Source organism: Tachyglossus aculeatus, chromosome 10 (assembly GCF_015852505.1).
Source record: "Tachyglossus aculeatus isolate mTacAcu1 chromosome 10, mTacAcu1.pri, whole genome shotgun sequence".
In the NCBI taxonomy this organism is placed as follows: domain Eukaryota; kingdom Metazoa; phylum Chordata; class Mammalia; order Monotremata; family Tachyglossidae; genus Tachyglossus; species Tachyglossus aculeatus.
Window position 1 is genome coordinate 2,301,779 of NC_052075.1, and position 26,676 is coordinate 2,328,454.

At 46.6% G+C, this 26,676-nt stretch overlaps 1 protein-coding gene across 1 annotated transcript in view; it reads left to right on the forward strand.

The window, feature by feature from the left end:
- The window catches only part of PATJ (PATJ crumbs cell polarity complex component), a 254,691-nt gene that overhangs the window by 196,238 nt on the left and 31,777 nt on the right, over window positions 1-26,676 (forward strand). Inside the window, 4 exon segments of the mRNA XM_038752385.1 lie at window positions 9,238-9,321; window positions 19,402-19,595; window positions 23,694-23,841; window positions 26,572-26,658. Coding sequence (XP_038608313.1) covers window positions 9,238-9,321; window positions 19,402-19,595; window positions 23,694-23,841; window positions 26,572-26,658 — 513 coding nt within the window.

Below are 26,676 nucleotides of genomic sequence, written 5' to 3' on the forward strand. Positions count from 1 at the left end.
ATTTGTCTTTTATATTTTGTTAGTACGTTTGGTTTAGTTCTCCGTCTCCCCCTTTTAGACTGTGAGCCCACTGTTGGGTAGGGACTGTCTCTATGTGTTGCCAATTTGTACTTCCCAAGCGCTTAGTACAGTGCTCTGCACACAGTAAGCGCTCAATAAATACGATTGATGATGATGATGATGATATTGATGGAAGCAGCGTGACGTTGTTTCTCCAGGGCCTGGCTTAGTGCCCGGGCTTGGAAATCTGAAGGTCATGGTTTCTCATCCCGGTTCCGCCACATATCTGTTGTGTGACCTTGGGCAAGTCACTTCCCCAGGCCTCAGTTCCCTCATCTGTAAAATGGGGATCAAGACCGTGAGCCCCAAGTGGGCCCAACTCAATTACCTCGTATCTACCCCAGTGCTTAGAACAGATGCCATAATTATTATGGTTCACAATAGGATTGATAATATAAATAAATCTAATCCATATAAATCATCACGATGTGAATCATTCCGATTAATAATAATAATCGAGCAGTGCCACTTTCCCAAGCGCTCGGCACTGTGCTCCGCGCGTGGAAAGTCCCCAATAAAAACCACTGATTGAAACCTCCAAAAGGCAATAGAGCAGCCTGCGTTGCTATAATGGACCTCCCCACTTGCGAGGTTGTAAATCTCCGTGGCCTTCCCCGTGGTGAAGACCACTTAAAAATGAGGGATGGGACAGAGCGTTTATTCCACGACCTTAAGGTATCTCATCAAAAGCCGGGAGGCGAGGCGACACGAGAAATATATGGCCGTGGGGTGGCAGTGAGGTTAAATAAATAGCCTCGGGTGGGCGGGGGGGACGTCTAACTGGTGACTGTCGATCTATTAACCCCCCCAAAAAACCTTTTTTTCATTAAATGCTTCTTAAGACCCCAGGCAGGGCGCTGAGTGTAATTGAGTCTCTGGGCCGTGCTGACCGTTTCTCTGGGAAAGCCTCCTTTCAGCGGGGAGATGGCGGATGGACGGTGCTTTGCACATAGTAAGCACTTAATAAATGCCATCATTATCATTATTATGGAAGCCCGGGGAGGGTCAGGGGGAGAGCGCCGAAAAGTTTGGCCCCCTCTCCTCTCCCCACCGCACACCTCACAGGCAAAACAGGGAAGCAGCGTGGCTCAGTGGAAAGAGCCCAGGCTTTGGAGTCAGAGGTCATGGGTTCAAATCCCGGCTCCGCCACCTGTCTGCTGTGTGACCTTGGGCAAGTCACTTAACTTCTCTGAGCCTCAGTTCCCTCATCTGTCAAATGGGGATGAAGACTGTGAGCCCCCTGGGGGACAACCTGATTACCTTGTAACCTCCCCAGCGCTTAGAACAGTGCTTTGCACATAGTAAGCGCTTAATAAATCCCATTAAAAAAAAAACTGTGGAGAAGCAGACTCAGTTTCCATCCACGTGATCTGACTCTCCCCCCGCCTCTCGACTGTAAGCTCGTTGCGGGCAGGGAATGTGCCCCTTTATTGTTATATTGTATTTCTTCTAGACTGTGAGCCCACTTTTGGGTAGGGACCGTCTCTATGTGTTGCCAACTTGGACTTCCCAAGCGCTTAGTACAGTGCTCTGCACACAGTAAGCGCTCAATAAATACGACTGATTGATTGATTCTGCGGAGTGACCTTGGGCAAATCTGTACATGTTTGGTTTTGTTGTCCGTCTCCCCCTTCTAGAACGTCAGCCCACTGTCGACTTGTAAGAGGCCAGGTTTGGGAGTCAGAGGTCGTGGGTTCTAATCCTGACTCTGCCACTTGTCAGCTGTGTGACTTTGGGCAAAGTCACTTCACTTCTCTGGGCCTCAGTGACCTCACCTGGAAAATGAGAATTAAGGCTGTGAGCCCCACGTGGGACAACCTGATTACCTTGTATCTACCGCGGTGCTTAGTACAGTGCTTGGCACCTAGTAAGCACTCAGCAAATACCATCATCATCGTCATTATCATACAGGCTAATCAGGATGGACACAGTCCCTGTCCCACATGGGGCTGTGAGAAATGTGTTGAATTAGACTGTGAGTCTTTTAGACTGTGAGCCCACTGTTGGGTAGGGATTGTCTCTGTATGTTGCCAACTGGTACTTCCCAAGCGCTTAGTACAGTGCTCTGCACACAGTAAGCACTCAATAAATACAACTGATTGATTGATTCAACACATTTCTCCCTACGAGCCTCATCCGGGACAGGGACTGTGTCTGGCTTAATTAACTTGTACCTACAGTGCTTGGTGCTTAGTAAGCACTTACCAAATAATAATAATAACAATAATGGAATTTGTTAAGTACTTAATATTCATTCATTCATTCAGTCGTATTTATTGAGCGCTTACTGTGTGCAGAGCACTGTACTGAGCGCTTGGGAAGTACAAGTTGGCAGCATATAGAGACGGCCCCTACCCCACAGTGGGCTCACAGATGTGCCAGGCTCTGTACTAAGCCCTGGAGTGGATCCAAGCAAATCAGGTTGGATTCAGCCCCTGTCAATCAATCAATCAATCAAGCAATCAATCGTATTTATTGAGCGCTTACTGTGTGCAGAGCACTGTACTGAGCGCTTGGGAAGTACAAGTTGGCAACATATAGAGACGATCCCTACCCAACAGTGGGCTCACAGATGTGCCAGACACTGTACTAAGCCCTGGAGTGGATCCAAGCAAATCAGGTTGGACACAGCCCCTGTCAATCAATCAATCGTATTTATTGAGCGCTTACCGTGTGCAGAGCACTGTACTGAGCGCTTGGGAAGTACAAATTGGCAACATATAGAGACGGTCCCTACCCAACAGTGGGCTTACAGATGTGCCAGACACTGTACTAAGCCCTGGAGTGGATCCAAGCAAATCAGGTTGGACACAGCCCCTGTCCTACATAGGACTCACATTCTTAATCCCCATTTTCCAGATGAGGGAACTGAGGCCCAGAGAAGTGAAGTGACTTGCCCAAAGTCACACAGCTGTCAATTGGCGGAGCTTGGATTAGACTCCCAGCCTGGGCTCTAGCCACTGTGCCTTCTAGACTGTGAGCCCGCTGTTGGGTAGGGACCGTCTCTATATGTTGCCAACTTGTACTTCCCAAGCGCTTAGTACAGTGCTCTGCACACAGTAAGTGCTCAATAAATACGATTAAATGAATGAATGAATGCTGCTGCCCCATTATCACCCCAGCAGTTAGAATGGTGTCGGACACATTTTAAGCAGTGAGCAAATACCACAGTTGTTCTTATCATTATTACCCCGGCGCTCAGAATGGTTCTCGACACACGTTCGTTCATTCAATCGTATTTATTGAGTGCTTACTGTGTGCAGAGCACTGTACTAAGCTCTTGGAAAGTACAATTCGGCAACAGGTTGAGACAGTCCCTACCCAACAGCGGGATCCCAGTCTAGGAGGGGGAGACAGACAACAAAACAAGTAGACAGGCAAGACAAATAATAATAATAATAATAATAATGGCATTTTTTAAGCGCTTACTATGTGCAAAGCACTGTTCTTTGTGCAAAGCATGTTTGGTTTTGTTCTCTGCCTCCCCCTTTTAGACTGTGAGCCAACTGTTGGGTAGGGACTGTCTCTATATGTTGCCAACTTGTACTTCCCAAGCGCTTAGTACAGTGCTCTGCACACAGTAAGCACTCAATAAATACGATTGATGATGATGATGATGTTCTAAGCGCTGGGGGGGATACAAGGTGATCAGATTGTCCCACGTGAGGCTCACAGTCTTAATCCCCATTTTACAGATGAGGTAACAGGCTCTGAGAAGTGAAGCGACTTGCCCAAGGCCACACAGCAGACATGTGGCGGAGCCGGAATTCGAACCCACGACCTCTGACTCCAAAGCCCGGGCTCTTTCCACTGAGCCGCGCTGCTTCTCCATACCTTTAATAATAATAATGATGGCATTTATTAAGCGCTCCAAAAACACCCAACCAACCAACCCAGCACCTTTCTAGAGTTACCGTCCGCGGGCATTCATTCATTCATTCAATCAGTCGTATTTATTGAGCGCTTACTGTGTGCAGAGCACTGTACTAAGCGCTTGGGAAGCACAAGTTGGCAACATATAGAGACGGTCCCTACCCAACAGTGGGCTCACAGGGCATCCTTGAAGCGGTTAAAAAGTTATCGGTAGGAAACTGCCGTTTGGCAAAGTGATTTTGTGTTTTATTCTTCTCCCTGAAGCGAACTTGCATGTTCCTTGCGGGCCTGGTTTGGTTTGGCCCGCAACCCCTAGACGCAGAGTTCTTTTTTATCACTCTTACTTAAGTCATATATTTTTACAGCAAACAATCTTATTACCTTAGTTTTATTATTTTAAAATCAAAGGAGAGCTGGCAAAGGCCTGTGACTGCAGCCGGCAGGAATGTTAATGAATAGCGCCATTGAGTTTCCAGGCTTGAACGTTTCTGATCTTAAAGAATACAACTGTAAGCAAAAATATTATGCAAGCTGAGGAAAATTTAAATAAATAAAGACCAGATGGAGCTATAGGGACCTATAAAATGTAACACAAATATTATCCATTTCCCTAAAATAAACGTATATTTCAGGAGGAAAAATTACATTCGCGTTGATGCCGTGGCGTAACTCTCCCTGATTTTTTTTTTTATATCGAACATGGCGACGAACGCCGTTTCAGGTTTTGGAAATAGGAAACAGACTCACTCTGGACCTTGGGAAGGGAAGCCGTTTCACGTCCTGAAATGTAAAACATTTTTCCATTAAGACGGCAGTCAGTTTTCACCTTATGCTGCCGTTTTTCCCGCGGCACCTTTGGGCTTTACGGTTTGGGAATCCGTCAACAGCGGGCTCCCAGTCTAGAAGGGGGAGACAGACAACAAAACAAGTAGACAGGCAAGACAAATAATAATAATAATAATAATAATGGTATTTTTTAAGCGCTTACTATGTGCAAAGCACTGTTCTTTGTGCAAAGCATGTTTGATTTCGTTCTCCGTCTCCCCCTTTTAGACTGTGAGCCCACTGTTGGGTAGGGACCGTCTCTACACGTTGCCAACTTGTACTTCCCAAGCGCTTAGTGCAGTGCTCTGCACACAGTAAGCGCTCAATAAATACGATTGATTGGTGGATTGATTGATTTTAGGAAGAGGATCTCGGCCGCTGACGCTGTCGCGAGTTTGAAGAATTATTCTGGACCCTGAGTTGCAGGAGAGGTTCGGTGACGAGGTGGGCCAAGACAGATAGCGTGTTTGGGTCGGCGCCTTCCCCTTCCACCCTTTCCGCGGATGATCTCAAGTCAGGAGATCTTGAACTCGAGACCTGAGAGCCGAGCATTCATTCATTCATTCAGTCGTATTTGTTGAGCGCTTACTGTGTGCAGAGCACTGTACTAAGCGCTTGGGAAGTCCAAGTTGGCAACCTATAGAGACGGTCCCTACCCAACAGTGGGCTCGCGGTCTAGAAGAGCGAGGATGAGTGTGTGAATTCACCCTGCTGCTCATTCAGCCCGCATTTGGGATGCCTGCGGAGCCCGGAGCGGAGAGTCAGAAGGACCTGGGTTCTAATTCTGGCTCCACCCCCTGTCTGCTGGGTGACCTTGGCCAAGTCACTTCATTCTCTGGGCCTCAGCTCCTTCATCTGTAAAATGGAGATTGACTGTGAGTCAATCAATCAATCAATCAATCATATTTATTGAGCGCTTACTGTGTGCAGAGCACTGGACTAAGCGCTTGGGAAGTACAAGTTGGCAACATATAGAGACAGTCCCAACCCAACGGTGGACAGGGACTGTGTAGCTTGTATCTACCCCAGCGCTTAAAACAGTGCTTTGACACGTAGTAAGAGCTTAACTTAGGAAGCAGCGTGGCTCAGTGGGAAGAGCCCGGGCTTGGGAGTCAGAGGTTATGGGTTCAAATCCCCGCTCTGCCGATTATCAGCTGTGTGACTTTGGGCAAGTCACTTAACTTCTCTGGGCCTCAGTTACCTCATCTGTAAAATGGAGATTAATATTGTGAGCCCCACATGGGACAGCCTGATCACCTTGTATCCTCCCCAGCACTTAGAACAGTGCTTTGCACATAGTAAGCACTTAACAAATACCAAAATTAGTATTATTAATAATAAATACCATTATTATTATTACTGTGCACCCGCAGATGGATGTCACTATTGTCTTTGAGTATGAAAGTATACTGTATACAGTATTACCTGTATATATGTATATATGTTTGTACATATTTGTTACTCTATTTATTTATTTTACTTGTACATATCTATTCTATTTTATTTTGTTAGTGTGTTTGGTTTTGTTCTCTGTCTCCCCCTTTGAGACTGTGAGCCCACTGTTGGGTAGGGACTGTCTCTATATGTTGCCAACCTGTACTTCCCAAGCGCTTAGTACAGTGCTCTGCACACAGTAAGCGCTCAATAAATACGATTGATGATGATGATGATGATGATGATGAGAATCAGCTCTGTGTATTTATATATGCCTCAGATTGGCTTGCCTGAATCAAGAAGTGGAAAATATTTTTCTTCTTTAAGATCAGTCTTTCTCTCCTCCTTGCTCTGGAGTGTCTGCTGTGTGACCTTGGGCAAGTCACTTCATCATCATCATCATCAATCGTATTTATTGAGCGCTTACTATGTGCAGAGCACTGTACTAAGCGCTTGGGAAGTACAAAGTGGCAACATATAGAGACAGTCCCTACCCAACAGTGGGCTCACAGTCTAAAAGACTTCACTTCTCTGTGCCTCAGTTCCCTCATCTGCAAAATGAGGATTGAGACTGTGAGCCTCACATGTGTTCAATCCGGTTTGCTGGTATAATTATTATTATAATTCTAATCGCATCAAATCCCAATTGCAGATTCATTCATTCATTCAATCGTATTTATTGAGCGCTTACTGTGTGCAGAGCACTGTACTAAGCGCTTGGGAAGTACAAGTTGGCAACATATATATATAGACCCAAAGCTCGGCGTTGGGAAATGGCGTGGGGAAAAGCATTCAATTTAGGGAAGGTAGGGAAAGGCGATTTGGGTGCTCCATCCGACCTTGGAGCAGAGAGAAAATCACTGGCTTCGAAAGGTGGACTTAACTCTTTCGGTAGTTTGCGGAACGGTAATTTCCTAAAATCCCTCCCCGAGGTCCTACCAGAGTTATTGGACTTTTAAAGGGAGAACAACTTACTCCCAAGAGGTTAAACCTAGGCTGAGGCTCCTAATTTTGCTCCGAAAGTTTGCCAACTCCATAAGCCTAATTAGGACTAGAGCAAATTCGCACTTTCCAAGCCGAGAAAATGAGATTCTTCCAGAGCTGCTGTCGAAGTTTTCCACTCAGATGTTTTACGGACGGGCAGGCTTGAAAACGGGAAAATGCCCTTGGAATCTGCGAAGGACAACCAGCAAAAATAAATACCGTGTCCAGAGCTCGGGGGAGTTTCGATAAGTTAAATGCACCATGGGCGGCACATTTCAGTGGGGGTGTCCAGCATATGCACAGTGTTTCTTGTGTGCTCGTTAAATCTCCACGGCAGCACGGGGAAATGGAAGATTTCGTGTTTCATATAAAGCGCCTTAGCCCTTAAAGGGACGGGGGCGAGAGGTAGCAGTTCTCGGGAGGCCAGTTACTTGTCTGTGACGATAGTCAAATGTTTTTCTGTTTTATCATGACACCCGAGAACAGCAGTTCTTTACCTCTTAATTAGTCCACATTTCCCAGGTGAGAGATGTCCATTTCCTCAAAATACTGACCTAGAGAAGTGCCAGATAGTCTATAAAGAGAATTTCTCGTTCTAGCGTTCATCTCTCCGTATTCCACCAAGAAAAAGATTGGTGTTTGGGGCAAATTAACGTAAGGCCTTGTTAATTGGTCTGATTAAATTGCCTGGGAGATGCCTCCGTGCTTCCGTGCCGTGATTTGATCATCAGTTTGTCATCGGCTTCAATTAGTCCGTGCTGTTTTGTATCGATTCAGCAGGTTTTACAAGAACGGCGCTGCCGAAGTAATTGAGAAACGGCCGTTTTCCCGAGATGAATGTCTTCGGAAGCCTGGAAGTGTTTCTGAGTCTGGAGGAGATGTCAGGCACTCGTAACTAAAATGCGTTTGTGAGACAGATTATGTCCTGTAACTTGTGCAAAGAGGGGGTGTCGAGGCTTACTCTCTGAGACGAGGGACCGTCTTTATATGGTGCCAGCTTGTACTTCCCAAGCGCTTAGTACAGTGCTGTGCACACAGTAAGCGCTCAATAAGTACGATTGATTGATTGATTAACAAATACCATTGAACGAACAAATACCAGGCTCCCGCTTTTCAGTGTGAGCGATGAAAATATTACCTTTACGCTCTGGCGGTTTTTGTAGATGAGGGAGAATCCTTGTCAACCTTTCTGGCTCCAACGATATCCATCCAGTACGTCGGACCAAAACAAGCCATTTTGCAGATGAGGGAACTGAGGCACAGAGAAGGGAAGTGACTTGCCCAAGGTCACACAGCAGACGCTCCAGAGCAAGGAGGAGAGAAAGACTGATCTTAAAGAAGAAAAATATTGTCCACTCCTTGATTCAGGCAAGCCAATCTGAGGCATGTATAAATACACAGAGCTGATTTTCATACTCAAAGCCATCGGTGTGGTTTCCGATGGATAATAATAATAATAATGAGGGCATTTATTAAGCGCTTACTATGTGCAAAGCACTGTTCTAAGCGCTGGGGAGGTTACAAGGTGATCAGGTTGTCCCACGGAGGGGCTCACAGTCTTAATCCCCATTTTCCAGATGAGGGAACTGAGGCACAGAGAAGTTAGTTGACTTGCCCACAGTCACACAGCTGACAATTGGCAGAGCCGGGATTTGAACCCATGACCTCTGACTCCAAAGCCCGGGCTCTTTCCACTGAGCCACACTGCTTCAATAATAATGGCATTTATTAAGCGCTTACTATGTGCAAAGCACTGTTCTAAGCGCTGGGGAGGTTACAAGGTGATCAGGTTGTCCCACGGGGGGCTCACAGTCTTAATCCCCATTTTGCAGATGAGGTAACTGAGGCACAGAGAAGTGAAGTGACTTGCCCAAAGTCACACACCTGCCAAGTGGTGGAGCAGGGATTTGAACCCATGACCTCTGACACCGAAGCTCGTGCTCTTTCCACTGAGCCACGATACAACAATAATAGTAATGATGGTATTTGTTAAGTGCTTACTATGTGCAAAGCGCTGTTCTAAGCGCTGATGAGAATGAACATTTTTTTTTTTCCCGCCAGGATGCCATCGTCATTCACGAAGTCTACGAAGAAGGAGCGGCGGCTAGAGATGGAAGACTTTGGGCCGGGGACCAGATTCTTGAGGTAAACGAGTTCGGGGAGGTTGCTCAAATAGCCGCTTTGATGTCCTCTGGACCGTAAGCTCACTGTGGGCAGAGAACGTGTCTTCTGACTCTGTTATACGCGCCCCAGCGCTTAGTACAGTGATCTGCATACAGTAAGCACTCAGGGAACACTGTTGATGGATAATAATAATTTGGTATTTGTTAAGCGCTTACTTTGTGCCAAGCACTGGAGGGAAACAAGGTGATCAGGTTGTCCCACATGGGGCTCACAGTCTTAAACCCCATTTTACAGATGAGGCAACGTCAGAGAAATGAAGTGACTTGCCCAAGGTCACACAGCTGATAAGTGGCGGAGGCAGGATTAGAAACCGTGACCTCTGACTCCCAAGCCCTCTCTCTTTCCACTGAGCCCCCCTGCTGCTTCTTATGTACCTTCCCAGGCATTTAGTATTTCTGTTTATTAGAAATACTATTCTATTATTTATTCTATTTATAAATTTATTCTATTTATTCTATTTAGTATTTAGTATTATTTATTTTATTTTGTTAGTATGTTTGGTTTTGTTCTCTGTCTCCCCCTTTTAGACTGTGAGCCCACTGTTGGGTAGGGACTGTCTCTATGTGTTGCCAACTTGTACTTCCCAAGCGCTTAGTACAGTGCTCTGCACACAGTAAGCGCTCAGTAAATACGATTGATGATGATGATGATGATTTAGTACAGTGCCATTACCCCGTGGACGCTCAGTACGTACCATTTCCACCTAGCTGAGGAATGAATTCACTTTTAGCACTGAAGACCCAACAGAGCCAGCTCTCCTCGTCCAATTGTTCAAATGCTCAGTGGAAAGAGCACGGGCTTTGGAGCCAGAGGTCATGGGTTCGAACCCCGGCTCCACTACGTGTCTGCTGTGTGACCTTGAGCAAGTCACTTAACTTCTCGGAGCCTCAGTTACCTCATCTGTAAAATGGGGATGATAACTGTGAGCCCCATGCGGGACAACCTGATCACCTTGCATCCCCCCCCCCAGCGCTTAGAACAGTGCTTTGCACATAGTAAGCGCTTAACAAATGCCATTATTATTATTATTATTATTACTTTCTGCGTGCAGAGCAATCAATCAATCATATTTATTGAACGCTTACTGTGTGCAGAGCACTGTACTAATCAATCAATCGTATTTATTGAGCTTGGGAAGCGCTTGGGAAGTACAAGTTACTAAGCGCCTGGGAAGTACAAGTTGGCAACACATAGAGACGGTCCCTACCCAACAGTGGGCTCACAGTCTAGAGCAGTGTACTAAGCGCTTGGGTGAGTGCAGTAGAACAATATAGACACATTCCCTGCCCACAGTGACTGCTGGGAGTGAGGGGAAAAGTTCAGTCATTCATTCAATCGTATTTATTGAGCGCTTACTGTGTGCAGAGCACTGTACTAGGCGCTTGGGAAGGACAAGTTGGCAACATATAGAGACGAAAAGTAAAACGTCAGGTTTTTCTGAATCAAATTGACCCAGGCCTGGTGTGGTTCGGAAACTGAGCTTCAACTCCCTAATCTGTGCCGTGCCAAACTCCAACCCTTGGAGGCTGTACAGGGTATCTATTGTCCTCTCCCAAGCGCCTAGCACAGTGCTCTACACAGAGTAAGCGCTTAATAAATACGACTGAATGAGGAAATTCACAGTCACTTATTAAGGGGATGATGAAGCCGCTTGTTTTCAGACTCTTCGATTTTGGTTTCAACAGTCGGCTCCTTCCGAAAAAGCTGCTATTAAAAATAAGATTGTCCATCAAGGACGTATTGTCTTTACATACTCGTCCCCTTTTTTTTTCCATAAAATGGAGAAAAATCAGATCTTGACAACCTCTTATCTCTAATTCCCCCCGACGCAGTGAGTTTTTCCACAAATGCAACCCCAGAGCTCAGCAAGGGTTGGCACCGTGACGCTTTTGTCACCTGGCAGGGTCATTTTTTTGTCTCCGTGAATTTAAAAACACTTTCCGGGAGACTAATTGCGCCGAAATACCACCGGCATTGTCAAAAGGGAGACCAGCCCGGCTCCCGCGCGTCTCCAGGTTAGCTGAGTTGGCGGCGGCGTCTCTCTTCCGAGCGCTCGAGATGGGAAATGTCTATCCTCGGTTTCTCTAATTGCCCATCACTTTGGAGACGCTTTAAGGCCGCTCAAAAATGCTGAGCTCCGCGGAGCGTCGGGTCGTAAAAAGAGGAGCGCTCGCGGGGCGACGCGGGCGAGGTTAGCCTCAAGTTCGTTCACGGCGCGAAACCTCTAGGCCGCATTCGTTTCTTTTATTGGCGGGTTTTAATCGACTAGCCAACATTTCACGGCGGGGGCAAGTGCGTTGAGTTGGGTGACTCGAATATAACCCGGCTGACTTCATGGCAACCCGGGGCCTCGACTGGAGAGAACGGCCACGACGCGGTTAAAGGAGAGACGAAGCCGACGGTAAATTAAACCGAGCCTCCTGGCTCCGGCGGTTGGATTTGACCGCCGTGCTCCCCCGTTAGATCCGGAGAAATTCCCGGGATGGCCATTAAGGCCGTAGCGTTTCAGGTTAGAAAAATAGCAAGAGGGGGGCCAGAGGGGCCCCGTCTTAGCGGCCCTCCCTGAGAACGGGGCTTTTAGCGGTGGTTTTTTTTTGGTTCGTTTTATAATCGACTGGATCTTAACAGAACTTGCTAATTAACGCTTCGAGGGGAGGCGGACGGAGAGAGGGAGCTCCCGGGAGAATAGGTGGGAAAGTTTGAATGTTTGCCTGCTAGAATTCTTGCGGGCCCGGCACCCTCTAAAACCGCCCCGGCGAGTTAATTGGGCAGTAAAGTTGATTTAGGTTCAGCTGCAGTCAGGGAAACGGTGGTGCCGGGAGCGGGGCCGAGGGGTGTGGGAGAAATTGGGGATAATAATAATGATAATGATGGCGTTTCCCATCATTTTAATAATAATGATGGTAGATGCAAGGTAATCAGTTAGTCCCCCGTGGGGCTCACAGTCTCGATCCCCATTTTACAGATGAGGTAACTGAGGCCCAGAGACATTAAGTGACTTGCCCAAGGTCACACAGCAGACAAGTGGCGGAACCGGGATTTGAACCCACGACCTCTGACTGCCAAGGCTGTGGTCCTGCCGCTAGGCCATACTGCTGCTCTGCGGGGCAGGGTTGGGGCCAGTTGGATAATAATAATAATGGCGTTTGTTAAGCACTTACTATGTGCAAAGCACTGTTCTAAGCGCTGAGGAGGATACAAGATGATCAGGTTGTCCAACGGGGGGCTCACAGTCTTCATTCATTCATTCAAGTAATCGTATTTATTGAGCACTTACTGTGTACAGAGAACTGTACTAAGCGCTTGGGAAGTACAAGTCGGCGACTTATAGAGGCGAGCCCTACCCAACAATGGGCTCACAGTCTAGTCTTAATCCCCATTTTACAGATGAGGGAACTGAGATGCAGAGAAGTGAAGTGACGTGCCCAAAGTCACACAGCCGACAAGTGGCAGAGCCGGGATTAGAACTCATGACCTCTGACTCCCAAGCCCAGGCTCTTTCCACTGAGCCATGCTGCTTCTTTGTCCGTGGTCATGTCAGTTTCATGCCAGTCTCAGGGGCAAGGTAATAATAATAATACTAATGCATTTGGTAAACGCTTACTATGTGCCGAGCACTGTTCTGAGCGCTGGGGTAGATGCAAGGTAATCAGGTTGTCCCACGTGGGGCTCACAGTCTTGATCCCCATTTTACAGGTGAGGTAACTGAGGCCCAGAGAAGATAAGTGACTGTGAACCCACTGTTGGGTAGGGACCGTCTCTATATGTTGCCAACTTGTACTTCCCAAGCGCTTAGTCCAGTGCTCTGCACACAGTAAGCGCTCAATAAATACGATTGATTGATTGAGTGATTAAGTGACTTGCCCAAGGTCACACAGCAGACCAGTGGCGGAACCGGGATTAGAACCCACGACCTCTGACTCCCAAGCCTGTGGTCCTGCCACTAGGCCATGCTGCTCCTCTGCGGGGCAGGGTTGGGGCCAGTTAGATAATAATAATAATGGTATTTGTTAAGCGCTTACTATGTGCAAAACACTGTTTTAACCACTGAAATGGATCCCACAGTGATAATAATAATAATAACAACAATTGTAGTATTTGTTAAGTGCTTACTGTGTGCCAAGCACTGTCCTAAGTTTTGGACTTGTAAGCTCATTTTTTTTTTTAATGGTATGAAGCGCTTATGATGTGTCAAACACTGTTCTAAGCACTGGGGTTAATTAGTTAATTAGGTGGGACACAGTCATTGTCCCTCATAGGGCTCCCAGTCGAAATGGGAGGGAGAACTGAGGCACAGAGGACCTGGGTTCTGATCCTGACTCCGCCACTTGCCTACTGGGTGACCTTGGGCGAGTCACTTCCTCTGTGCCCCAGTTACCTCATCTGTAAAATGGGGGTGACAACTGGGAGCCCCATGCGGGACAGGGACCTGACGTCCTCGTATAATAATGGCATTTATTAAGCACTTACTATGTGCAAAGCACTGTTCTAAGCGCTTGGGAGGTTACAAGGTGATCAGGTTGTCCCACGGGGGGCTCACATTCTTCATCCCCATTTTCCAGATGAGGTAACTGAGGCCCAGAGAAGTGAAGTGGCTTGCCCAAAGTCACACAGCTGACAAGTGGCGGGGCCTGGATTTGAACCTCTGACTCCCAAGCCCGGGCTCTTTCCACTGAGCCACGCTGCTTCTCTTATCCGCCTTGGCGCTTAGTACAGTGCCTGGCATATAGTAAGTGCTTTTCAAATGTTATTTAAAAAAAAAACAAGAAAAAAAAACAGAGAAGTGAAGTGACTTTCCCAAGATCACCCAGCAAGCAGTTGGCAGAGCTAGGATTAAAGCCAGGTCCTCTGATTCCCAGGCCCGTGCGCTTTCCACTTTCCATGCTGCTTCTCATTGTGGAAAGGGAACGTGTCTACCAACTCTGTTATATTGTACTCTCCCAAGCGCTTAGTACAGTGCCCTACACACAATAAGCGCTCAGTAAATACCCTTGATTGATTAGAGAAGCAGCATGGCTCAGTGAAAAGAGCCCGGGCTTTGGAGTCAGAGGTCATAGGTTCAAACCCCGGCTCTGCCAGTTGTCAGCTGGGTGACTTTGGGCAAGTCACTTCATATCTCTGGGCCTCAGTTCCCTCATCTGTAAAATGGGGATGAAGACTGTGAGCCCCCCGTGGGACCACCTGACCACCTTGTAACCTCCCCAGCGCTTAGAACAGTGCTTTGCACATAGTAAGCGCTTAATAGATGCCATTATTATTATCATTATTTATTGGGGGAGATACAAGATAAGCTGGGCACCGTCCCTGTCCCACATGGGTTTGTTTGGTTTGGTTTTCCAATTTTAATAATAATGATGGTATTTGTTAAGCGCTTACTATGTGCAAAGCACTGTTCTAAGCGCTGGGGAGGTAACAAGGTAATCAGGTTGTCCCACGGGGGGCTCACAGTCTTAATCTCCATTTTCCAGATGAGGTAACTGAGGCACAGAGGAGTGAAGTGACTTGCCCAAAGTCACCCAGCTGACGATCGGCAGAGCCGGGATTTGAACCCATGACCTCTGACTACAAAGCCCGGGCTCTTTCCACTGAGCCACGCTGCTTCTCTATTTTAATGGTATTCGTTAAGCCCTACTATGTGCTAAGCACTGTTAGGAACTAACGCTAGGCTAAGAACTGTGCGAAGCAATGTTCTAAGCACTGAGGCAGATATAAAATAATCAGGTTAGACACAGCTCAGGTCCCACATAGGGCTGACGGTCTAAATCCCCATTTTCCAGATGAGGTCACTGAGGCCCAGAGAAGTGAAGTGACTTGCCCAAGGTCACACAGTCGGCAAAGTGGCGGAGCCGGGATTAGAACTCAGGTCCCGGTGGCCCCCAGGCCTGTGTTCTGCCCACTAGGCCACGCTGCTTCTCTCAGCGTGGGTCACAACATGGCTCAGTGGAAAGAGCCCGGGCTTTGGAGTCAGAGGTCGTGGGTTCAAATCCCGGCTCCTCCAATGGTCAGCTGTGTGACTTTGGGCAAGTCACTTCAGTCAATCAATCAATCGATCAATCGTATTTATTGAGCGCTTACTGTGTGCAGAGCACTGTACTAAGCGCTCGGGAAGTACAAGTTGGCAACATATAGAGACAGTCCCTACCCAACAGTGGGCTCACAGTCTAAAAAGGGGGAGACAGAGAACAAAACCAAAACATACTAACAAAATAAAATAAATAGAATAGATATGTACAAGTAAAATAAATAGAGTAATAAATATGTAAATTAGTAATAAATTAGTAAATAAATAATACTTCACTTCTCTGGGCCTCAGTTACTTATCTGTAAAATGGGGAATAAAACTGTGAGCCCCCTGTGGGACAACCTGATCTCCTTGTAACCTCGCCAGCGCTTAGAACAGTGCTTTGCACGTAGTAAGCGCTTAATAAATGCCATTAAAAAAAAAATAGGAGGGCTCTAGGAGATCGGAAAACCAGCAGGGTGTAACCAGGCTGTACCAATGATCTTTGTGAGCTCCCTTTGTTCAGAGGACAAAAGAGAAGCAGCGTAGCTCAGTGGAAAGAGCCCGGGCTTTGGAGTCAGAGGTCGTGGGTTCAAATCCCGACTCCACCAATGGTCAGCTGTGTGACTTTGGGCAAGTCACTTCACTTCTCTGGGCCTCAGTTCCCTCATCTGTAAAATGGGGGTGAAGACTGCGAGCCCCCCGTGGAACAACCTGATCACCCTGTAACCTCCCCAGCACTTAGAACAGTGCTTGGCACATAGTAAGCGCTTAATAAATGCCATTAAAAAAAGAGTCAGTACCCAATCCCTACTCTCAAGGAGCTTACCATCTAGTGGGGAAGACAGACAATAAATTCATTCATTCATTCATTCATTCAGTGGTATTTATTGAGCTCTTACTGTATGCAGAGCACTGTACTAAGCGCTTGGAAAGTACAATTCAGCAACAAATTACAGGTAGGGGGACCAAAAAAGGATAAGGATTTGTACCTAAGTGCGGTAAACTACAAGAAGCAGCGTGGCCTAGTAGACAGAGCATCGGCCTGGGAGTCCGAAGGACTTGGGTTCTAGTCCCGCCGTCTGCTGTGTGACCTTGGGCAAGTCACTTCACTTTTCTGGTCCTCGGTTCTCACTTCTGTCAAACGGGGATTAAGACTGGGAGCCCTATGTGGAACAGGGACTGTGTCCAACCTGACTAGCTTGTGTCTACCCCAGTGCTTAGGACAGCGCCTGGTACATAGTAAGCACTTCACAAATATCACAATTATTAATTATTATTATCATTATTTTTAAATGCCTAGGTGCAGAGGAGGTAACAGGTACTGGAAGGAAGGAAAATAGGGTGGGAAGGCGAGAGATTAGTCCAGGGATGTGAGTTTTGTGGGGCTTTGAAGATGGGGAGTTTGGTAATCTGTCAGATATGAAGGAAGAGGGAATTCCAAGCAGTATGGCTCAGCCAAAGGTCCTGGGTTCCTATCCCTGCTCCTCCATTTGTCCGCTTTGTGACCTTGGTCAAGTCACTGCACGTCTCTGGCCCTCAGTTACATCATCCAGAAAATGGGGATTAAAACTGTGAGCCCCATGTGGGACAGGGACTGTGCCCAACGTGGTATCTTGCGCTTAGTACAGTTCCTGGCACACAGTAAATGCTTAACAAATACACTTTAAACAAAAATAAAAAGATCAAGAATCGTTTTCCTTCTGCTCACTTGTTGGTATCCGAGAAGCCAAAGAGTTAGCTGGAGATTGGAACGGGGAACGGGGCCCTGCTTCTGAGCAGGGAATGTATCTGTTTATTGTTCTGTCGTACTCTCCCAAGCCCTTATTACAGTGCTCCGCACACAGTAAGCACTCAGGAAATACAACTGACTGACCGATTGACTGACATGGCCAGGCCCCTGGATGCCATAGAGTAAGCGCCCAATAAATACGATTGATTGATTGATTGATTGATTGGTAGATAAGGACGGTCCATTTCGGCAGCCTCTCCTTACCTCACACTGCTTAGCAAAGCTCAAAACTGTTAGTCTTTCATTCATTCATTCATTCATTCATTCAGTCGTATTTATTGAGCACTTACTGTGTGCAGAGCACTGTACTAAGCGCTTGGGAAGTACAAGTTGGCAACATATAGAGACAGTTTCTTCCCAACTGTGGGCTCACAGTCTAGAAGGGGGAGACAGAGAACGAAACAAAACATATTAACAGAATAAAATAAATAGAATAAATATGTACAAGTAAAATAAATAAATAGAGTAATAAATCCGTACAAACATATATACAGGTGCCGTGGGGAAGGGAAGGAGGTAAGGTGGGGGGAATTAGATTAGTCTTGTTAAAAGGCAGTGGGGAGTTGGACTTGTAATGGATTAAAAAGCACGGTCTTATTCTATCATCGGAGAGCTTTACAGTAGTTTTTTTTCCCCCTCCTCTCATTTTTAGCCTGCCGCTCTAACTGTGGTCTAGTATGCCATCTATTGAAACGTAGGAAAATGATCCAGTCGGATCACTGGCGTAAGCCAGGAATTTCGCTCTCGGGATCGCTGCCTGTATTTTCTGAGCCTTGCCACCAGTGAGCATGTTAATGATCATCATCAAAATAATCCTATTAATAATACTAGTATCGGGTGCTTACTAGGTGCTGAGCACTGGGGTCTTATGCCGTTGAGGCGTTTCCGACCCATAGCGACTCCACGGACACATCTCTCCCAGAACGCCCTGCTCTCATCATCATCATCATCATCAATCGTATTTATTGAGCGCTTACTGTGTGCAGAGCACTGTACTAAGCGCTTGGGAAGTACAAGTTGGCAACACATAGAGACAGTCCCTACACAACAGTGGGCTCACAGTCTAAAAGGGGGAGACAGAGAACAAAACTCCATCTGCAGTCATTCCGGTAGTGGATCCGGAGATTCATTCCCATTTTAAAATGAGGTGACTGAGGCACAGAGAAGTGAAGTGACTCGCCCCGGGTTACCCAGCGTGGCTCAGTGGAAGGAGCCCGGGCTTGGGAGTCAGAGGTCATGGGTTCTAATCCCTGCTCCGCCACATGTCTGCTGTGTGACCTTGGGCAAGTCACTTCACTTCCCTGAGCCTTAGTCCCCTCATCTGGAAAATGGGGATGAAGACTGTGAGCCCCCCGTGGGACAACCTGATCACCTTGTAACCTCCCCAGTGCTTAGAACAGTGCTTTGCACATAGTAAACGCTTAAATGCCATTATTATATATATATATATAAAACCCTCTATAGCATTCAGATATCTATCTAGATATATCTATCTATAAATAGATATATAAATCTATCTATCTATCTAGATATATCTATATCTATATCTAGATAGATAGATAGATTTATATATCTATAGATAGATATATCTAGATAGATAGATAGATATCTAGATATATATATCTAGATATAGATATAGACATATCTAGATAGATATCTAGATATATCTATAGATAGATATCTAGATATATAGATATAGATATATCTAGATAGATATCTAGATATATCTATAGATAGATATCTAGATATATATATATCTAGATATAGATATAGATATATCGAGATAGATATCTAGATATATCTAGATATATCTATAGATATCTAGATATATCTATAGATAGATATCTAGATATATCTATAGATAGATATCTAGATATATCTAGATATATCTATAGATATCTAGATATATCTATAGATAGATATCTAGATATATCTATAGATAGATATCTAGATATATCTAGATATCTAGATATATCTATAGATGAATATCTAGATATATCTATAGATAGATATCTCTATAGATAGATAACTAGATATCTAGATATATAGATCTAGATATATATCTGAATGCTATAGAGGGTTAAAAAGAAATATATACGAAGGAACCATAGCCCTAAAGAAGGGAATTGAGGCTCCCAGTTAACTCTCACTAAATGGTCTTAAAACTGCTTAAAGGAAAGCGCTCTGGGTTTCGATCGAGTTGTAACGGAAACTCTGGTCTGTGACTTTGGGGACTGGGTCTCCGCAGGTTAACGGTATCGATCTGAGGAATGCCAGCCACGAAGACGCCATCACGGCGCTGAGGCAGACCCCCCAGAAAGTGCGACTGGTGGTCTACAGAGACGAAGCCCATTACAAAGATGAAGAGAATTTGGACATTTTCCCCGTGGACCTCCAGAAGAAAGCGGGCCGAGGACTGGGTCTCAGCATCGTTGGAAAGCGGTGAGGAGCGGTCGGTCCCCAAGCCCCAAATTAAATAACAATAATCATGGTATTTGTTCAGTGCTCGCTATGTGTCAAGCACTGTTCTGAGCGCTGGGGTAGATAAAAGCTAATTGGGTCCACGTGGGGCTCAAGGTCTTCATCCCCATTTTAAAATGAGGTAACTGAGGCACAGAGAAGTGAAACGACTCGCCCCGGGCTACCCAGCGTGGCTCAGTGGAAAGAGCCCGGGCTTGGCAGTCAGAGGTCATGGGTTCTAATCCCTGCTCCGCCACATGTCTGCTGTGTGACCGTGGGCACACACTTCACTTCTCTGAGCCTCAGTTCCCTCATCTGGAAAATGGGGATGAAGACTGTGAGCCCCCCGTGGGACAGCCTGATCACCTTGTATCCTCCCCAGCGCTTAGCTCAGTGCTTTGCACATAGTAAGCGCTTAACAAATGCCATCATTATTATTATTATCAAGTGGTAGAGCCGGGATTAGAACCCATGACCTTCCGACTCCCAGTCCAGAGCTTTATCCGCTATACCGTGCTGTAGCTGCCGTCAGGGGGGTGGCTGAGAACTCTAGAAAAGGTGAATTCAGCCCGTTTTCCATTTTTAAACAAAGCGACACACGTCCGCCTACGAGACTGTTGGCAGAGCTCCCTGATGAGAAATCCAGACTGTCTGCATCCTGGCCAGATTCCAACTCCGGGATCTGCTCTAGGCCTCTCCCCGTCATCCGTCGGTGAAATGTTCCCACTTTGGCACGTGCGGGTCATTTTAAGTTTGGAGAGGACTCCGGGGTCCGTTAGGGTGAGAGGTTCAGGCTCCGGTCCCCACCGGAAGGAAAACCAGAAGGAAAAGGAAGTTTCCAAAGGAAAAACTCCCTGATGTATTGTAAGGATGCCAAGAGGTAGCTTAATTCCCCATCTTCGGACATCATAAAACGGAATTCCGTTTGGATGAGCAGAAGTTATGACCGGGTAAAAGCAAACCCCGTCATAGTTCCTCCTCCAAGGTTTCACCCCCACAAGCCCAGCTGAAAGAAAACGGTTCAGGAAAAATTTGAAAGTCGACGCTTGTTCATTCATTCATTTAATCGTATTTATGGAGCGCTTACTGTGTGCAGAGCACTGTACTAAGCGCCTGCGAAGTCCAAGTCGGCCACAGATAGAGACGGTCCCTACCCAACAGCGGGCTCACAGTCTAGTAGGGGGAGTCAGACAACAAAACAAAACATGGAGACAGGTGTCAAAATCTTCAGAACAAATTTATTTATTTATTTATTTTGCTTGTACATATTTATTCTACTTATTTTATTTTGTTAATATGTTTTGTTTTGTTCTCTGTCTCCCCCTCCTAGACTGGGAGCCCGCTGTTGGGTAGGGACCGTCTCTATATGTTGCCAACTTGTACATCCCAGGCGCTTAGTACAGTGCCGTGCACACAGTAAGCGCTCAATAAGTACGATTGAATGAATGAATGAAAATAGAATTAAAGCTTCTGTCAAGTCTAAATTTGCCCTTTCAGAAGGGGTTTCATGTGAGGGCGTCGCTGAGTTTATATTAGAGTCAAAATGCGACAAGTGGTCATCATCATCATCATCAATCGTATTTATTGAGCGCTTACTATGTGCAGAGCACTGTACTAAGCGCTTGGGAAGTACAAATTGGCAACATATAGAGACAGTCCCTACTGGTCGTTAGTTACCGCTCTGCTTTGTTGTAGTGACAGAATTTGGTGTATTAAAAGAAATCGGGTGGCTCTTTCCACAGAGCCTGGATGTCCGTCAGTCAATCAATCAATCAATCAATCGTATTTATTGAGCGCTTACTGTGTGCAGAGCACTGTACTAAGCGCTTGGGAAGGACATTCATTCGATCGTATTTATTTTATTTTGTTAGTATGTTTGGTTTCGTTCTCTGTCTCCCCCTTTTAGACTGTGAGCCCACTGTTGGGTAGGGACTGTCTCTATATGTTACCAACTTGTACTTTCCAAGCGCTTAGTACAGTGCTCTGCACACAGTAAGCACTCAATAAATATGATTGATGATGATGATGATGATGATGATACAAGTTGGCAACATATAGAGACAGTCCCTACCCAACAGTGGGCTCACAGTCTAAAAGGGGGAGACAGAGAACAATCAATCGGATTTACTGAGCACGTGCTTTGTGCCGAGCAAAGCGCTTAGTACAGTGCTCTGCTCACGGTAAGCGCTCAATAAATATGATTGAATTGAATGAATGAGCATTGCACCAAGTGCTTGGGAGAGTACAATATTACAGATGCATTCCCTGCCCACAACAAACTTACAGTCTAGAGGGGGAGACAGATATGAATAGAAATAAAGTACAGATGTGTACATAAGTGGTGTAGAGCTGGGATGGGGGGGATGAATAAGGGGAGCACGTCAAGGTGACGCAGAAAGGAGTGGGAGAAGAGGAAAGGAGGGTTTAGGGAAGGCCTCTTGGAGGAGGAGGGCTTTCAATAAAATTTTGAAGATGGGGAGAGTCATTGTCTGTCGGCTATGAGGAGGGAGGGCATTTCAGGCCAGAGGGAAGATGTGGGCGAGAGGTTTTCTGCGAGATAGATGAGATAGAGGCCCAGTGAGTAGGTTGCCTTTAGAGGAGCGAAGTCTGCTGGCTGCGTTGTAGTAAGTAGCAAATCAGGAGACATGGGTTCTAATCCCGGCCCTGCCACTTGTCTGCTGTGTGACGTTAGGCCAGCCACTTAATTTCTCCGAGCCTCAGTTTCCTCCTCTGCAAGACGGGGGTGAAATACCCATTCTCCCTCCCACTCAGGCCCGGAGCCCCATGAGAAGCAGCGTGGCTCAGTGGGAAGAGCCCGGGCTTTGGAGTCAGAGGTCATGGGTTCGAATGCCGGCTCCACCATATGTCTGCTGTGTGATCTTGGGCAAGTCTCTTCACTTCTCGGAGCCTCAGTTCCCTCATCTGTAAAACGGGGATGATGACTGTGAGCCCCACGCGGGACAACCTGATCACCTTGTATCCCCCCAGCGCTTAGAACAGTGCTTTGCACATAGTAAGCGCTTAATAAATGCCATTATTATTATTATTATTATTATTATTATTATTATTATTATGTGGGATCAGGATTGGGTCCGACCAGATTACCTTGATCACCTTGTATCCCCCCAGCGCTTAGAACAGTGCTTTGCACATAGTAAGCGCTTAACAAATATCATCATCATCTTTCTCTCCCCCAGCGCTTAGTAATAATAATAATAATGATAGCATTTATTAAGTGCTTACTTTTCATTCATTCAATCGCATTTATGTGCAAAGCACTGTTCTAAGCACTGGGGGGATACAAGGTGATCAGGTTGTCAATCAATCAATCGATCAATCATATTTATTGAGCGCTTACTGTGTGCAGAGCACTGTACTAAGCGCTTGGGAAGTACAAGCTGGTAACATATAGGGACGGTCCCTACCCAACAGTGGGCACACAGTCTAGAAGGGGGAGACAGAGAACAGAGACAGAGAACAAAACAGAGCATATTAACAAAATAAAATAAATAGAATAAATATGTACAAGTAAAATAAATAGAGTAATAAATACGTGCAAACATATATACATATATACAGGTTGTCCCACGTGGGGCTCACAGTCTTCATCCCCATTTTAGAGATGAGGTAAGTGAGGCACAGAGAAGTGAAGTGACTTGCCCAAAGTCACACAGCTGGCAATAGAGTAGCAGTGTGGCTCATTGGAAAGAGCACGGGCTCTGGAGTCAGAGGTCATGGGTTCGAGTCCCGACTCCGCCACATATCCGCTGTGTGACCTTGGGCAAGTCACTTAACTTCTCTGAGCCTCAGTTCCCTCATCTGGAAAATGGGGATTAAGACTGCGAGCCCCACGTGGGACAACTTGATCACCTTGTATCCCCCCCGAGCGCTTAGAACAGTGCTCTGCACATAGTAAGCGCTTAACAAATGCCATCATCATTATTATTATTATTAATTGGCAGAGTCGGGATTGGAACCCATGACCTCTGGCTCCAAAGCCCGGGCTCTTTCCACTGAGCCAGCACTTGACCCCCACTAAGCGCTTTACCAATGCTACAATCATTATTATTACTATTCAAGGAACGGCAATGGAGTGTTCATCTCGGACATTGTCAAAGGAGGGGCCGCGGACCTCGACGGAAGATTAATTCAAGGCGACCAGATCTTGTCGGTGAACGGAGAGGACGTGAGAGGGGCCTCGCAGGAAATGGTAGCCACCGTCCTCAAGGTGAGCCCCCCTTGTCTTCTAGAAGGGGCTTGTCCTCACCGACGAATTCTTTTTTTTTTTTTTAATGGTATTTGTTAAGCGCCTGCTCCCAAGTGGTTAGGACAGTGCTCCTCACAAGGTAGGTGCTCACTAAATTTGATGGATTGAGAAAACGTTAGAGGACCATGATGCCTGGCACTAGTTAAGCGCTTAACAAATACCATCGTTATTATTACTAAACCGAAGCGAACCCGTCGGGTGGTGGATAAGGGACTCAGGGCAGCTTTCTGAGCGACCCACCCCCTCGTGAGCTGAATGCCAGCTTGGTTTCGATTGTGTAGAGCGTCGGTTGCGGGGGCGGTGTCCCACGCACGCTTCCAGGTTCCAGCTTGCTGGCTCGGGCAGTCAATCAATCAATCAATCAATCAATCAGTCGTATTTATTGAGCGCTAACTGTGTGCAGAGCACTGTACTAAGCACTTGGGAAGTCCAAGTTGGCAACATATAGAGACGGTCCCTCCCCAGCAGCGGGCTCACAGTCTAGAAGGGGGAGACAGAGAACAAAACCAAACATAGTAACAAAATAAAATAAATAGCATAGATATGTACAAGTAAAATAAATACATAAATAGGGTAATAAAGTAGCATTTGACTTTGAGATGGTGGTTCCCCGGGTTCCCCTTGGGACACGTAGATAGAAGCTAATCAGGTTGGACACCGCCCATGCCCCATTTTACAGATGAGGCAACTGAGGCCCAGAGATGTGACTTGCCCAGCGTCTCATAGCAGCCAAGTGGCAGAGCCGGGATTAGAACCCAGGCCTCCTTACTCCCAGGCCCGGCTTCTAGCCTCTAGGCCACCATGCTTGTATCCCTCCTAGCGCTTAGAACAGTGCTTGGCACATAGTAAGCGCTTAAGAAATGCTATTATTGTTATTATTACTACAATTAATGCTGCTGCTCATCAGCAGGGAACAGAGAGAAAAGGGTGGACACATAATAGTCCTTTGTTCTTTGTTCCTCATCCTCCAGGAGGCCTTCCCAGACTGAGCCCCTTCCTTCCTCTCCCCCTTGTCCCCGTCTCCATCCCCCCCTTCTTACCTCCTTCCCTTCCCCACAGCACCTGTATATATATATATATATATGTTTGTACATATTTATTACTCTATCTATTTATTTTACTTGTACATATCTATTCTATTTATTTTATTTTGTTAGTATGTTTGGTTTTGTTCTCTGTCTTCCCCTTTTAGACTGTGAGCCCACTGTTGGGTAGGGACTGTCTCTATATGTTGCCAATTTGTACTTCCCAAGCGCTTAGTACAGTGCTCTGCACATAGTAAGCGCTCAATAAGTACAATTGATGATGATGATCCGACCTTCCAGCCAAAGGCGAGCCCAGGGGGAGGAGATTGAAACTTAGGCCTTCCCTGACTAAGCCCCCCCGTTCCTCTTCTCCCACTCTCCTCTGCACCGCCCTGACTTGCTCCCTTTATTAATAATAATAATGATGGCATTTACTAAGCGCTTACTATGTGCAAAGCACTGTTCTTATTTATTTTATTTTGTTAGTATGTTTGGTTTTGTTCTCTGTCTCCCCCTTTTAGACTGTGAGCCCACTGTTGGGTGGGGACTGTCTCTATATGTTGCCAACTTGTACTTCCCAAGCGCTTAGTACAGTGCTGTGCACACAGTAAGCGCTCAATAAATACAATTGATTGATTGATTGTTCTAAGCGCTGGGGAGGTTACAAGGTGACCCACAGGGGGCTCACGGTCTTCATCCCCATTTTCCGGATGAGGTAACTGAGGCCCAGAAAAGTGAAGTGACTTGCCCAAAGTCACACAGCTGAGAAGTGGCGGGATTTGAACCCACGACCTCTGACTCCAAAGCCCGGGCTCTTTCCACTGAGCCACGCTGCTTAGTCACCGCCCCATGGCACTTACATACATATCTGTCATTTATTGCTTTATGTAAATGTCCATCTCCCCCTCTAATAGTAATAATTCATAATTATGGTATTTGTTAAGCGCTTATTATGGGCCGGGTACTGTACTGAGCGCTGGAGTGGACGCAAGCAAATCAGGTTGGACCCAGTCCCTGTCCCCCCGTGGGGCTCTCGGCCTCAACCCGATGAGGTAACTGAGGCCCAGAGAGTGAAGTGATTTGCCCAAGGTGACACAGCAGGCGAGTGGCGGAGCCGGGATTAGAACCCAGGCCCGGGCTCTAGCCACTAGGCCATGCCGCTTCCCTAGACTGCGAGCTCGTTATGGACCGGGAATGTGTCTGCTTATTGTTCTCTTGTCCTCCTCCAAGCGCTTAGTACAGTGCTCACTAAATACGATCGAATGATTGAATCATCATCATCATCAATCGTATTTATTGAGCGCTTACTATGTGCAGAGCACTGTACTAAGCGCTTGGGAAGTACAAATTGGCAACAAATAGAGACAGTCCCTACCCGACAGTGGGCTCACAGTCTAAAAGTTTAATTAGATCAGGGAGTAACGCGAGCTCTAATACACGCTCCGGTCCTAAACCAGTCACCCCCGGGAACTTGGCCATCTTGACGTTCGTATCTTCTCGGCTTTCTAACGGGCCGGTGACAGGGCCTCTAAGGCTGAATGAATGAATACCGGCCGTCCCGAGATTCCCAGTTACCGGCTCTCCCCGTCCCCCGTCCCTCCCGTTTTCCCGGACGTCCGCGCCGGTCGACCTTCGGGACCTGAGAGCCGCGTTCTTGTTTCCCAAGTGTGCTCAGGGCCTGGTCCAGTTGGAAATCGGGAGGCTCAGGGCCGGCTCGTGGCTGGCTACCGGGAAGACGTCTCAGGGCAGCCAGGTGAGTGCGAACGGGCCG